General features: G+C 49.7%; 1 protein-coding gene across 4 annotated transcripts; it reads left to right on the top strand.

The window, feature by feature from the left end:
* The first annotated feature begins 6,156 nt into the window (after positions 1–6,156).
* On the top strand, positions 6,157–14,300 carry rab18a (RAB18A, member RAS oncogene family). 4 transcript variants are annotated; one of them, XM_030099886.1, is made up of 10 exons: positions 6,189–6,325; positions 7,728–7,825; positions 8,563–8,618; positions 9,378–9,469; positions 10,398–10,459; positions 10,951–11,023; positions 11,893–12,011; positions 12,165–12,231; positions 12,849–13,027; positions 13,062–14,300. In XM_030099886.1, the coding sequence occupies exons 2-9, from the start codon at positions 7,742–7,744 to the stop codon at positions 13,016–13,018; spliced, it is 723 nt and encodes a 240-aa protein (XP_029955746.1). In that variant the 5' UTR covers positions 6,189–6,325; positions 7,728–7,741; the 3' UTR covers positions 13,019–13,027; positions 13,062–14,300. The 4 variants fall into 4 exon arrangements, with proteins under 4 accessions (XP_029955748.1, XP_029955746.1, XP_029955745.1 ...); XM_030099885.1 differs by having other exon boundaries at positions 12,849–14,300; XM_030099887.1 differs by lacking the exon at positions 9,378–9,469 and having other exon boundaries at positions 6,195–6,325; positions 12,849–14,300.
* The last annotated feature ends 322 nt before the right edge of the window (positions 14,301–14,622 follow it).

Raw genomic sequence — 14,622 nt, forward strand, 5'->3', positions numbered from 1 at the left:
AATTGGGTTTGCAGCGTTTGAGTTAACAGAGTGTTAAACGTGCTCATAGCGGAGGGTTTGTCTGTGGTCAACACTGAGACCTGCTGACTCAGGGCGAAGGTTTTCCTTCTTCTGGATCCTACCGGAGGCCAGGCCGGTGGATCACGACAACATCTCCAGTTTTATTTGCTCAGGACTATGGGGGAATTATCCATGTGGGAAGAGGGAACATTTTGGTGGATTTTTTGGGACGGTGTCAAACTTTAACTTCTGAGTTTTGCTGTTCTTCCAAATATTGACTGAAACCAAACAACCTGACTTTCCAAGTCACTAATGGCTCCTCGGAATTTGGACCATCTAAATCTATATCTAGATCTAAAACGAGCTGTGGGCACAAACCAAGCTCCCAGCCTACACTTGACCTCTGACCCTTGGCGGCGCGTCACCTGTGTGCACCGTGGCCGTCCTGCTTCTCATCACCACGCTGTGTCCGCACAGCGCCTCCACCTGGGTGCGGGCAGGGCGCCAGCCCCCTCACGGTGTAGCTAGTGGAGAGGGTGGTGCCCTGCAGCGCCCCCTGGTGGAACACCCGGAACATGGAGATGGACGAGCTGTTCCCCACTGCCCAGCTCAGGGTGTAGTTCCCGGGGCCGGACAACATCTGGCGCAAGGCGGCGATGTCTGAGAGGACTGCGGAGGGAGAACGGCTCAGGAACCGATTCCGGGCGGCTGATCTGAACACGCAGGAGACTCACAGGAGTTGCCGTCGCTCAGCGCCATGTGGCTGTAGTGGTTCTCGGTCCCCGCCTGGCACACCGTCTGCAGTCCGTAGTGGACCCGGCTGCAGGGCTGCAGCTCGCTCAGGCTGAAGGCCAGCCGGCCGCCGCTCAGCCACACGGCCGCCTCCTCCGCCACCCAGTCTGAGCCGTTCAGGTGGAACGCCGTCAGCAGGAACAGCGAGTGCTTGCGGTTTTGGGGACAATCCCAGATCAGAGAGATGCTGCTGCCGTTCCAGGAGGCCACCTCGAAGTGCTCTGGAACATCTGGATCTGGGAGAGGAAACAGCTGGAGCGGCGCCCTCATGGTGAAATCACCGACAGTGGCTCATCTGTACCTGTTAAGGTGGCGAGACAGGGGACGGAGCGGCGGCCCGCCGTCTCCACGCAGGCCACGTATGTGCTGCAGGAGTCCAGGGCGTAGAAGCGGTGGTGGCTGAGGGTGGTGCTGGCGGTGCTGTGGGGGCTGTAGGCGCCCAGCTCGGAGTGGTAGAGGGTCAGCGTGTGGTGGTGGCGGCGTCCGTACGGCTCTCCGGCCAGGGCAGCAGCAGCATGGAGGGACTCCTGGACTCCAGCCGGACCGGCACAGGCGGGGCAGTTCACCACCTTCAGGGTCAGGTTTACTAACAGGAAGCGGCTTCAGATTCTCACAACGGCCAGGAAGAAACGCTCGTCCTGGTGGAAGAACAAGGTGCCGTTCTCACAGGCGAACACGTCGGAGGGGCCGAGCGAGTCCAGGAAGGCCTGAGGAGAGGCGGACCATCAGCACACTGCAGACAGAGTGTGTGTGTGTGTGTGTGTGTGTGTGTGTGTGTGTGTGTGTGTGTGTGTGTGTGTGTGTGTGTGTGTGTGTGTGCGTTCTCGTATTTCTATCCTTGTTGGGGCCAAATGTCCCCACAAGGATAGCAAAACGTGGAACGACGTGCCTTGTGGGGACCTTTTTCCGGTCCTAAGTAGGAGAAACAGTGTTTTCTTGACCATGTTGTTGTTACTGAAAAAAGTAAAAGTGCAAAAACATTTCTTTAGGGTTAGGCTTTGTTGTGGTGTGGGTTAGGGTTAGGGTAAGGGTCAGGGTTAGGGGCTAGACATGAATGGGAGTCAATGGACGGTCCCCACAAGGATAGAAATACAAGACTGGGCGTGTGTGTGTGTGTGTGTGTGTGTGTGTGTGTGAGTGTGAGTGTGAGTGTGATTCCCTGTCAAACCCGCCTGTGTGTGTCAGGTTCAATCCGGACTTCGTGTTTAATGCCTCGGACCGGAGAGGCCGGTGCTCGTACCAGGCCCAGCCGGCGGCGTGCTGCTGGAATCTGTCCCGCCTGGCCGAGGCGCTGGGCTCCGAGCTGGACGGGGCGGCGGCGGACGCCGTCCTCAGGGACTTCACACCCACGTACGAGGCGCTGTATCGGGGCCGCATTAGGAGGACGCTGGGCCTGGTGAGACGACAGGAGGACGAGGACGGAGAGCTGATCTCAGACCTGCTGCAGGTCATGCACCGCACCGGTAAAAACACACACACACACACAACGGAAACACAACACAGACACGCCCGATCCTGAAGCCTGCTGCCCTCCAGGAGCAGACTTCACCAACACCTTCCGCCTGCTGAGCCGTGTCGCCTGGCCCCGGGGGGAGGACGAGGACGAGGACAGGGCCGCCGTGGAGCTGCTGCTGCAGCTCATCCTGGAGCAGTGTGCCTCCGTCCAGGAGCTGCAGGTGGGTAACAGGGCGGTGAGGGGCATCTGAGCCGATATCAAGTCAGCTCAATTCATCGTCTGCACTGCTTCTGCTTCCTGAATCTCTTCCGATCGTCTTCTGTTCACGTGCAGCGGCCGACTCAAAGTGCCTCTCTGCTGGGGAGAGGAGCTCCGCTACGTTCCCATCCGAGCTAACTGTGGCTAAGCTAGCAAAAACTGTCAGCTCGTCAGCTGACCCACCTGAAGACGGTGGAGGAGCTGACTTTATGAAAACACTGGCGATGGATGAAAAAACACAGCCGAAATGAGCGACCTGTCCGGGACCGGGGGCCGGCCAAAGGCTGGATCCTCTTCCGGGGGGGAGTGGTGTTCCTCTTCCTGACGTCAGAAAGAGGAAGATTTCAGAACCGCGTGTTTGAGTGTATATTTTCATAAAAGTGGAGTGCACAATTGAGGGAGGTGACTGAATTTTTCACTTCTGGGGGATCATACAGAGGCTCTGGGAGGCAATATCACTGTAAAGACACCTTTTTAAAGTGAATTTTGCATAATATGACTCCTTTAAATAGTCAACCAAACCTAATATAGTTCCTAATAAACTTAGCAATGTTTTTTCTTGATTTAGAGCAGTTCTTTTTAAGTACACTGCACTGTATTGTTTTCATCGTCTTTTTTACTCATCTAAATACTTTTTTTAAATTAAAAATAGTTCATATTTATCTGACTTCCACTTCGACACTGTGGGGTAGTGTGTGTTGATTGAGAAAAAAAAAATGAATCCATTTTGGAGTAAGGCGGTAACATAACAAAATGTTGAAAAGTATAATCGAAAAATATAGACTATATAAAAAAACATGAAGTTAAAGAAGTTATTAACAGAGAAATCAAAGCAAAATACATGACAAACAGCTTACCTCCACCTTTCTGACAGACAATGAGAGCCGCACAGGTACAGGTGGAGGTGGTGGGGGTTTCTCTGTGATGTTGAGGGTTTGTAAGGTGTCTTGGTGTCTCTCATAGCGACCCTGCTCCGGCCCCGCAGTAACCGGGCCAGACGAGTCAGGAGACACCCGGTGCAGTCTCACCCCCACGTGCCATGTCATGACGAGGCTCAGGGACCCAGGGCTCTGGACCACACTGCATTAGCAAACCTGCGTTTTTGTCTTTTTGGCTATAATCCACTTTGCAAAAACTACAAAAATGTGTGGAGGTGAGACAGGCAGCTACACAGCAAATAAAGCAGCTGAAATAGCCATGTTGTTGACGGTTAGCACGAGGCTAAGCCGCTAAGCTAAGTGAGCTAGCTGCCCACTGTAGCCACACACTACTACTGTTACTATAAATAGAAAACATCACAACAGCAGTACATATCTGATCTGTGTACTGAAACCGGATTTTTTTCTCAGCATACTGAGAACGCTCAGCTTACAGGTAGTGAGGAGAAATTTGATGAATTTGGCAAAAGATGTTTTGGAAAACTATTACTATAACTTTAAATTGCATTTATCTGGGCTTCTCTTTTCCTTCAATCACATGATTTATTTATTGATTGATTGATTGATTGATTGATTGATTGATATTGATTGATTGTGGTAGGATAGGATGTGATAGGATAAGGTCCTCTCTTGAAGTCGGCTATGCTTTTTCAATCTCACCTGCATGTTCTGTTTGTCTTTAACTTCAATTTCATTTTCAAATGATGATCTACCAAAAGCTGCTGAAATAAAATAAATGCTGAAACAGCAAAAACACTGACATTGATTGGAAAAAAAAATCTTTTTAAATGGAGGACACCATTGTTAAAAAATAAATCATAAAAAAGCCAGACTCGAATTTGCCAAACCACACGTTGACAAGCCACAAAGCTTCTGGGGAATGTCCTCTGGACAGATGAGACAAAACAGGAAGTCTCATCTGTCCAGAGGCTCATCAGCTCTATGTTCGCAGAAGGAAAAATGAAGCATCTAGAAAAGAAGACTGTCCCTACTGTGAGACACGGAGGAGGCTCTGCTAGGTTCTGCATCTGGCACAGGGGTCTGGTATCTGAGCAGGGCACAATGAAATCTCAAGACTATTTCTAGAGAGAAATGTGCTGCCAGGGTCAGAAAGCTTGGTCTCAGTCGCAGGTCCTGGTCTTCAACAGGACAACGACCCAAAACACACACCTAGAAACACCCAGGACCGGCTCAGAGGAAACACTGGACTGTTGTCGGTGACCTCTATGAGCCCTGACCTAAACCCTGTCCAACATCTGTGGAAGCAGCTGAAACCTGCCGTCTGGAAAAGGACCTGGAGCAGTTTGCTCGTGAGGAGTGGCTGAAATACCTGCTGGAAGCTGCAGAAGTCTCATTGACAGTTAAAGGAATCGTTTGATTGCAGCGGTTGCCTCAAAAGGTTGTGCAACTAAATATTAATTTAAGGGTACCATCATTTTTGTCCAGGCCTGTTTCATGAGTTTTTTTTTTCTAATATTTCTGTTGGCACATGTTTGAAAAGCAATGTCTGACTTTCATTGGTTAAATTTCATAGAATTTTTCTTTACTACTTTTGTCAGATTCAAGTTGTCTCTCTGACCACTGTGAATTTTTCTTTCATTAAACGAAGGCTACCAACAATTTTGTCCACGTGTGTAACCACCGCTCTGAGAACCAAGTGTTCTGCTGGATCGTGGGGGACTACCAGCTCTTTAAAGAGTTTTGTTTTTCCTGATCCTTAGCGCCATGCCATGTCACCGTAATGTAAGTGGTGTGTGTGCGCAAGTGTGTGTACATGTTTCTGTAGTGTGTATATACGTATGGAGGGTGGGAGGGACAAGTTTATTTTGTAACGTTTTTAAATTCTATAAAGCACTTTCTGTTGCTTTTAACGGGATAAAAGATGCTATATTAAAAAAAAAAGATTGATCAATTGATGTTTATCACTTTGGTACTGAAGGTTAGTGTCACACAGGGCCGCAGGCAGAGTTTTAGAAATACTGAGGTCCCCCACCAGCCCCCTTCACATGGGAGAGAGAGAGAGAGAGAGAGAGAGAGAGAGAGAGAGAGAGAGAGAGAGAGAGACAGAGACAGAGACAGAGAGAATAGGAAAAGTACCTCGCATTTGATTCTCTCGTTTCTTCCTGATAACAGGAAGATGATAACAACGGTGCCGAGTCTGAGCAAAGCGTTACAAACGTTCCTGCAAGCGTGGAGTAAGGAACAGGGGCGAGGTAATCCAGAGAGAAAGGATTAGTAATAAAGCTTTAAATGAAATGATATCAGAATAAAATACAATGAATGTATAGAAAAATCACACACACACACACACACACACACACACACACACACACACACACACACACACACACACACACACACCAACTGAGTCACTCTATCTACTCAGGGCGAGCAAGCTCATATACACTTCAGTATGTGGACATGGGCTGATGGGGAATTGAACCTGCCTTATGAATGACAGACGACAAAAGAAATTATTAAATAAAGAAAGAAACAAGAAGTGGCATGTGAGGAGTTTGATTTTACATGAGTACAGATTATTGTGCAAATTTAAAGTACATATTTCCACTGTTTTCATTGAGAAACTGCATTGTTTGAACTTTTAACGACGGTCTCTGGAACGTGGGAGGAGTGAGACCTCGTGTGCAGGACTTGACGTGTCGTCGTAGAGCACGTCGCCGGAGTGAGACGTCTTACGTAAACTGACGATCTTTGCTTTCGCTGTAAACAGCAGCTCCTCTTAGCGCACGTTCGCTTTAAAATCTCAGTTTTCAGGCTTTTATCGACTCTAACAGCGCCCATCGAAAAGACACATGGACGACGACACACTCACGACGCTGAAAATACTAATAATAGGAGAAAGTGGCGTTGGGAAATCCAGGTGAGCTCCAGCTGCACAAATGCTAACGTTAGCTCGCTGATGTTAGCCTCGCGACTTGATCAATAACACGATTAGAAACATGACCTGGCTTAAGGGTTTAAGATGGTATCATATCGCGTTCAGCTGCGACACAACGGCTCACAACATCGGGGAGAACATTGCTGGGAAATAAGCACAACATTTAGTTTGTAGCTTGCTGAGTGTCAGGCTAACCCCAGCTAGCCGAGAGCTAGCTGTGTGAGACATGCTAATGTTGAAATGAAGACCAGATGTCGGCATGATGTGCTTCACTGTATTAAAGCATCACACCGTGAGTGGCAGCAGTCACTGTTCAGCTGTGAAGCAGGGTTTATCCTCTCATCCCGTTGAGCTGAAGCTCCCCCACCATCAGCATCTCTGTAATAATCATCCTCAGGTAACAAGTGACTTTAATTAGTAAGGAATTATACAACTGCTGCAGTCATTAAGTGGCGATCAGAGGCTATTGTCGATAACCTCAGGAGTAATATTATTCAGAGTGCCACATTGGTTTGTGAGGTCTGCAGCTTTCTGTGTAGCTGAGGTGCAGATTGAGGATCCAGATCCTGTCTTTCCAAAGCCATGGCAGGAGTTCAGGGTTCAGCTTCCACACACTTCTAATGTCTAATGTCTTTAGGGGAAGATCAGGAACTGCTGCCACCAAATGTATCTCCTAAGACGGAGGTAAATCAGAGGTCTATTCATCTTCTCGACCGCTCCATTCTGTGCAGGTCACGGCGTGCTGAACTGTGGACCGGGGCAGGGTACACCTGGACAGGTCTCCAGTCCATCACAGGACAGACACGCAGACACAGACTGCAAGACACACTCACTTTCACACCTCGAGGCAATTTGGAGTGCCCAGTTAACCCAACATGCAGGTTTTTGAACTGTGGGAGGAAACTGGAGTACCTGGAAGAAACACACACACACACACACACACACACACACAGGGAGAACGTTGATGTTTTTGGGGTTGGTTTACATGACGACGGTGCTCAGAGCCACTGAAAACGCAGCTTGTAGAAAACACTTAAGTTCCGTGTCTTTGGAAATGAGGGAAGAATCTTTTCTGAAATGCTTCCACTGGTCATGTGCACCACAATGTTTTCCTCTAGAATGTCATGACTGCCAGTCCTGGTCCTGGTTCCAGTCCAGATCCTATTGGACCTGGTAGTTTTAGAGTTGACAGTTGCCGTAATAGCAGTCCAACTTGCTCCATCTTCTCAGTTGTTAATGTGTAGACTGTATTGTTCTCTGTGTTCTCCAGTGCTGCACATGTTGAGGCCCACTCATCGTTACATGTTACTCGCTAACTCTGCATGATCATGGGGTCTCGCCACAGATTTGCTGTTTGTCTGAATGCTTGACTGTGGCCTTTCAGATGTTCCAGACTGCATGGCTGTCATCAGCGTCTCTACTAACTGCCAGAATATTCCCTCACAGCCGATGTCTCCTCTCTCCTCTCAGACAGATAACCTGGTGAGAGCTCGTTGTTCAGTTAGACCTGAGGGAACGGAGGAAGTAGTAACTACTGCCAGCGAGCGGTGGGAGGTTCAAATGCAACAAAAATCAATCAAAAAAGAAAAAAATTGATGCTCTACTTTTGAATATCAACCCAGTATCATGAAATGAAATATTGCAACGTTTTGTGTGGATATTTCCTGACACCCATCGCACACGTGTAGTAACTACATTGTTTTCAGCGTTTCCTCCGTTTCCGTGTAAATCGATGCTGTTTTGAAACTTCTGAGATGAAAACACTAAATCGATGCGTTTCCACTTGAAATGTTGTGTCATTGACCATGTAAGGCCTCAGGCTTGAGGGAATTTCAGACTTGGTTTTGATTTGTACTGAAAACAGGACATCTCCATCTCATTGTCTGACTTGTCCACGTAACAGATTTCACACAGCATGATGTGGATGTAATGTTGGTTCTGTCATGCTCTCCGTGATGAACCGAGAAGGCGCTGCAGCTCCTCACCTGATCACCAGCCGTTCCTGACCTGGACGGCCGCGGGGAAAATAAGAGATTATTCACGGGTGGAAGGAAAGGAGCGAGCTCGTGATTGTGCTTGATTAGTTGTCCTCCGAGCCGATGCCGTGGTGAAATCATCCACTGCTCGTGTGTTTGACGCCAGCGAGAGGCAGCGGCGCCATGGCGAGGTCGAAAAACGCTGAGGCCTCATCTTCTTCTGTCTCCTCTTCTTGTCAACAGCCTCCTGTTGAGATTCACAGAGGACACGTTCGACCCGGAACAGTCAGCCACGATAGGTGAGTACCTCATGAGCCGGAACGTTTAACAACCAGGAAGTGGTTCCAGCTGCAGGATCGGAGCCGGCCACAGCTGATCCCACCGACGGGTCACTTCCTGTGGGAAAACGCTTCAAATGCTGTGCTGTAGCCGTGCAGCGAGCTCACACAGCAGCGGCCTACAGGTCACTGAAGTGGATGTGTGAGCTGCGTGCGCTGGTTCCATTCCCACAGCTGACGGGCCCCTGAGCACTGCTCCCAGTCTCTGGCAGGAGTCAAATAAGTAGAATTAGGGCAGTGGTGGCTGATCCCACAGCTCCCCGAGCATGACCTTTGACCCCCAGCAATGTGGCCACCCAGTTTCCTCGAGGGGATTCCTTCAGTTGAGTTTTTCTTGACCCTCATTTTCATGAGCGTTTCTTCACCTTCGAATTAGCATTTTGCAGCAGAATAGTTTAGTTTGTTTTGGGGTTTTTCCTCTCTTGGTTTCTGTCCTTGAGACTTCTGCCCCGCTGAAACTATATATGACATGATTTGGACCATGAATCTCTGAAAGGTTTTTATTTAGTTCTACAGTTTTGTAGGGACACATGTTGGAATTTCAAACAGATATTCAGAGTGTGGAGAGTGGAGCCGAGGTCAGCCTACAGAGATGTTTGGACGTATGAAGACCTGGCAGGGCTTCATCCCGCTGTCTGATTTATTTCAGCCTGAACCAGAACCAGAACCGCCTCCGTCTGCAAATGGCCTCAGCGTCTGCCTCACCTGTCCTGCTTCCAGGTGGATCCCAAAGGATGACGCTCACAGTGCCATCTTTATTCAGCAGAGGAAGAACGGTGAAAGAGTGAAGACGTCCCAGCAGCACAGCACAGGTGTCCACATGCATCATTTTGGGTGAAACTGATGTAAAATGTTCACCCTCCGTTGACGTTATATCATGAAAGTAGAATATTCAAGTAGCAGCTTGCAGTGCTGCCTTGCTCATGCCAAACAGTTTACTGAACCAGCAGCAGTGGAGGGTAGACCACAACACACAGTCAGTGTCTCCGTGACTCGTCATGTGACCGTCAGCATCAATTCCAGCTTGACGACGACTTCTGCTGTTCACAAGTGGACTTATTGTGTGCTGAGGCCTGAGGAGCAGCTGCTCTCTGATGGTGCCTCCTCCATGCTGCTGGAGCAGGATGCTCCACATGAACCGGACTCTTCCGGTCCCTGGGTCTCTGTCTTTCTGGACTCTTCCGGTCTCTCTGGGTCTCTGTCTTTCTGGACTCTTCCGGTCTCTCTGGGTCTCTGTCTTTCTGGACTCTTCCGGTCTCTCTGGGTCTCTGTCTTTCTGGACTCTTCCGGTCCCTGGGTCTCTGTCTTTCTGGACTCTTCCGGTCCCTGGGTCTCTGTCTTTCTGGACTCTTCCGGTCTCTCTGGGTCTCTGTCTTTCTGGACTCTTCCGGGCCCTGGGTCTCTGTCTTTCTGGACTCTTCCGGTCTCTCTGGGTCTCTGTCTTTCTGGACTCTTCCGGTCCCTGGGTCTCTGTCTTTCTGGACTCTTCCGGTCCCTGGGTCTGTCTTTCTGGACTCTTCCGGTCTCTCTGGGTCTCTGTCTTTCTGGACTCTGAAATGTGAATGAGTTTTCTGAGTGAACCGTGGTTCTTTGAGTCATTTCTGCGGCGGTAGGCCAGAGGCATGTTGGGGGTCTGCAGGAGGTCAGAGGTCATGACCCTTCACTAGGGGTGGTTAGATTCTGAGAGGGCATTAGAGGAAGTCACTGACCCCGCCCTCTTCTCTCCGACTCTCTGACCAGGTGTGGACTTCAAAGTGAAGACCATCACTGTGGATGGAAACAAGGCAAAGCTGGCGATATGGGTAAACACACACACACACACACACACACACACACACACACACACACACACACACTGCTGTTGAAATCCCCATGTTCAGGTCTGCAGTACTCACAAGTGGCCACAAGATGGCGATACTGTCACACTATATATCTCTGCTCTAGTTTTGTGTGTGTGTGTGTGTGTGTGTGCGCGCGCGCACGCGCGCGCGTGCGTTTTCCTATCCTCGTGGGGACCAAATGTCCCCACGAGGATAGGAAAACCTGCACGATGTGCCTTGTGGGGACATTTTTCTGATCCTAATGAGGGAAACAGTGTTTTCTTGACCATGTTGTTGTTACTGAAAAAAGTAAAAGGTCAAAAGCATTTCTTTAGGGTTAGGCTGTGTTGTGGTTTGGGTCAGGGTTAGGGGCTAGGAAATGCATTATGTAAATGAGTGTCCTCACAAGAATAGAAATACAAACCTGTGTGTGTGTGTCTGTGTGTGTGTGTGTGTGGGTGTGTGTGTTTCAGGACACTGCAGGACAAGAGCGTTTCCGAACTCTGACGCCCAGTTACTACCGCGGTGCACAGGGAGTCATCCTCGGTAAGCAACACTCAGTGATGCCACCTGTGTGTCTCTCTCACACACACACACACACACACACACACACACACACACACACACACGGAGGACGTGGGTTAAACCTGAATAGCACCTCATGCTTTGTAATGATGCTCCGTAGCAGCAGGCGCCTCCCTCACTGTGTCTGGGATCATGAGCCTCGACGTGTGTTTTAGCTGATAGAGCAGTGTGTTGATCGATCGTTTAGTCTCCATTTGGTCTGTTTTTACGTTCACAATCCCACCTTTAACAGTCATATATTGAGCTTTGGTGTGAGGAAAGGTAATAATCAGTTCAGCTAATTAATAATGAAGTCAGTCAACGCTACTAAGTGGTATTTTTACCAACACTGCTGCTGCTCATGGAATTATTCTGAATGTGCAGAATCATCCAGAACCACCTCAGGTTTAAAGATGCTGAATGTTTGGAGTGAACAAACTGTATTTGGTTGATTCATTTTGTACAAATGTTCTCTTCTGTGTAAATTCATCTAACTGGAAACTGGCAGGGTCCCATAAACAACCAGCGTTCATGTGAAAACTGGAAAAAATCCCTTCATTTAGACTCATCGCATTCAGCAGATGAAGCAAAACCTACAACAAAGTGCTTCTCCTGTTTGGACTTCATTGGATTTCAACAGTTTACATTTCTAAAAAACTGCATGAAGTCACGTCACGTCCGCGCAGCTCTCCCAGACCTCCATGTCTCCCAGTGGATTTTCCCCAAGACACAGAACAGGTGTATCTGTCCCCAACAGTCAGTCAATCAGCCTGACTGCTCATCCCACAAATGCATGGGCTCTAGTAGTTCCTCAGTGTGTGTGTGTGTGTGTGTGTGTGTGCGCTCCTCAGTGTATGACGTGACTCGGAGGGAGACCTTCACCAAGCTGGACAACTGGCTGAACGAGCTGGAGACGTACTGCACCAGGAGCGACCTGGTCAAGATGCTGGTGGGCAACAAGATCGACCGGGTGAGCAGCTGCTGGACCCCCGGCCCTCCTCCTGCTGCAGCAAGGCTGCACACACTCCTCAGTTCCAGACACACACACACTCTTCCTCCTCCTCCTCCTCCTCCTCAGTAGCTGACAGCTCACTCTAAGCCGTCGTCTCCCTGCTTGTTTCAGGAAAACCATGAGCTGGACCGGGCCGAGGGGCTCAAGTTCGCCAGAAAACATTCCATGCTGTTTATAGGTGAGTACAGAGAACACACACACACACACACACACACACACACACACACACACACACACACACACACACACACACACCATCACAGCTTCTGAAGCGTGGATCTGTTTAGAATTCCCCCGGTCTAGAGCTGGAGTTCTCACTGTGTTTGAATCCACTCATGTCTGAATGAAAGCCCGGTGTCTCTGACTCGTCTCCGGATGTCTCCGGATGTCTCCGGATGTCTCCGGATGTCTCCGGATGTCTCCGGATGTCTCCGGACGTCTCCGGACGGCGGCAGCAGGTGTTGACTCGTCCTCTCGTGACCTCCTGAGCTCTGCTGCTGGTGTTCTGCTCAGAGTTTCCACCTGCAGAGGTCCGAGCAGGATGAGACCACTCTGTTCCTCTCTTCCACTCTTCTGCCCGCTTTGCTTTCTTCCCCTGTTTGATGAGAGGAAGGACGAATGAAGCAGCACAGCAGGGTTTTTTTGACTTGTTGAGTGGTTATAATCATATTTACATCAAAATTAGTTTTACCTTAATTCATTCTAATCATAATTCCAAGTCGTCTGTGCAGCGTCTCATGATTTCAGCTGTCCTCAGCCCAGGTCCCGATGTCTCCTCTGTCCCTCCGCCCTCAGAGGCCAGCGCCAAGACCAAGGACGGCGTGCAGTGCGCCTTCGAGGAGCTGGTGGAGAAGGTGATCCAGACGCCCGGCCTGTGGCAGAGCGAGAACCACGGCCGGGCGGTGCAGCTGACCGACGAGGACGCCGGCGGAGGCTCCTGCAGCGGCTACTGCTCCCTGGTTTAGACAGCACACACACACACACACACACACACACACACACACACAGACACACACACACACACACACACACACACACACACCTTTTTTGCACACTTTCTAATAACGCTGCGCTATAAAATGCAAAATCCAGGCCGGCCTTCCTCTTCCTGGATTCAGAGGAGCGACTCTCTGCCCCTCTCTTCTTACCTTGTCTGCAGTCTTTTTTCTTTTTTTTTTTTTTTTTTTTTTTTTTTTTTTGAGACCTCGATCAATAATATCAGCCGCTCTCGCTCGATGCTCGCATGATTCAGCCATGACGGAGTCCAGAAGTGAGCGCCAAAGCTCGTCAGACACATGGCCGCGTCTCTGCAGTCTGATGATGGGAATGGAAAAACCTGTGTTTGACCAAGGTTTCTGTTTGTCTCCAGCATGCTGCTTTTTTTTTTTTCTCGGTCCATGGAGCACTTTTGCCTTAGCGAGCACATCTGTATCAATGCAGGGCCGACTCCGTCCTCCAGTGTTTGTCTTTCCTCCGTCCCCCCCCCCCCACACACACACACAGACTGTGAAAATGCGTGCGCTCATGGAGAAGCTGGAGGATTCTGGGATCATGGTCTCCTCTCTGGTTCAGAGCAGTATTTATTCCCCTCGGACGTCAGCCCTTCGGGGGAGACTGGCAGTGCAGTCAGGAGAGGGACGGTCTTTGAGTTGCACGCCTTTCTATTTTTTTAACGAGCTGCTTTAACGGAGTGAGACGCTCTGGCACTCAGCCGCTCCGACACAGAATATCAGAAATATCACTACGACAGTATTTTCACACAGATCTCCTCTTCTGGCCGCACAAAGGGAAAGTGTTCAGTAATAAAGGGGGTCAGTGAGTCATCGGGGTGTTCCCACCCACAGCGCTCCCGTCCCCGTCCCCGTCCCCGTCCCCGTGTCCCCGTCCGAAGAACGCGTTGAACCTCTTGACTTGAAATGTCGTCGTGTAAACGGGACTTTCCATTTACTCCTCTCTCTTTTATATTAACTGCATGGGAAATCTGCGTTGCCATTTCTTTGTCTGTCTGGTGAATGACCTCCAGAGGCTATTTACGATAAATACTTTAACTTATATTTAGCTGAAACAGCAGTGTCCCGGCATGGTGTACAGAGCAGAAGTCTGCTTTTTAAGCCGGAGCTGTTTTTGTTTAGTGCTGAGAAACCTGTGTGTCTGGTGGGAATGTGAAGAGTGAGTTGTAAAGCTGAATGTATTTCACGATGAGCCGCCCGATGTATTAAACTAAATAAAACTGTTTTTTTTAAGCGACTGGCGTTGGCTGTGATGTCCGCGTGTCGACCAATCGCCGCGCCGCCGTCGCCGCCGTGTTAGAAATGTCACCGCGAGGCGAGGGTTTTTTCCCCCCGCATTCCTCCAGCCGCAGGATAAAAGGCTGGTGTTTAAACGGTGTCCGAGGAGCCCGCGGACCCCAGACGTCCACAAATCATCTCTCTGGCCAGCCTCTCAGGAAAACGCCGTAACTCACCCGGATCGGCGCTTCAGTCGGGACGCGCCATCATGAGAGCGAGGAGCGGGGCGGCGTGGAAATATGTCTCAGTCAAACAACAGCGCAGGCAAACGTGGAAGCGAC

Source organism: Salarias fasciatus, chromosome 9 (assembly GCF_902148845.1).
Source record: "Salarias fasciatus chromosome 9, fSalaFa1.1, whole genome shotgun sequence".
Taxonomy (NCBI): domain Eukaryota; kingdom Metazoa; phylum Chordata; class Actinopteri; order Blenniiformes; family Blenniidae; genus Salarias; species Salarias fasciatus.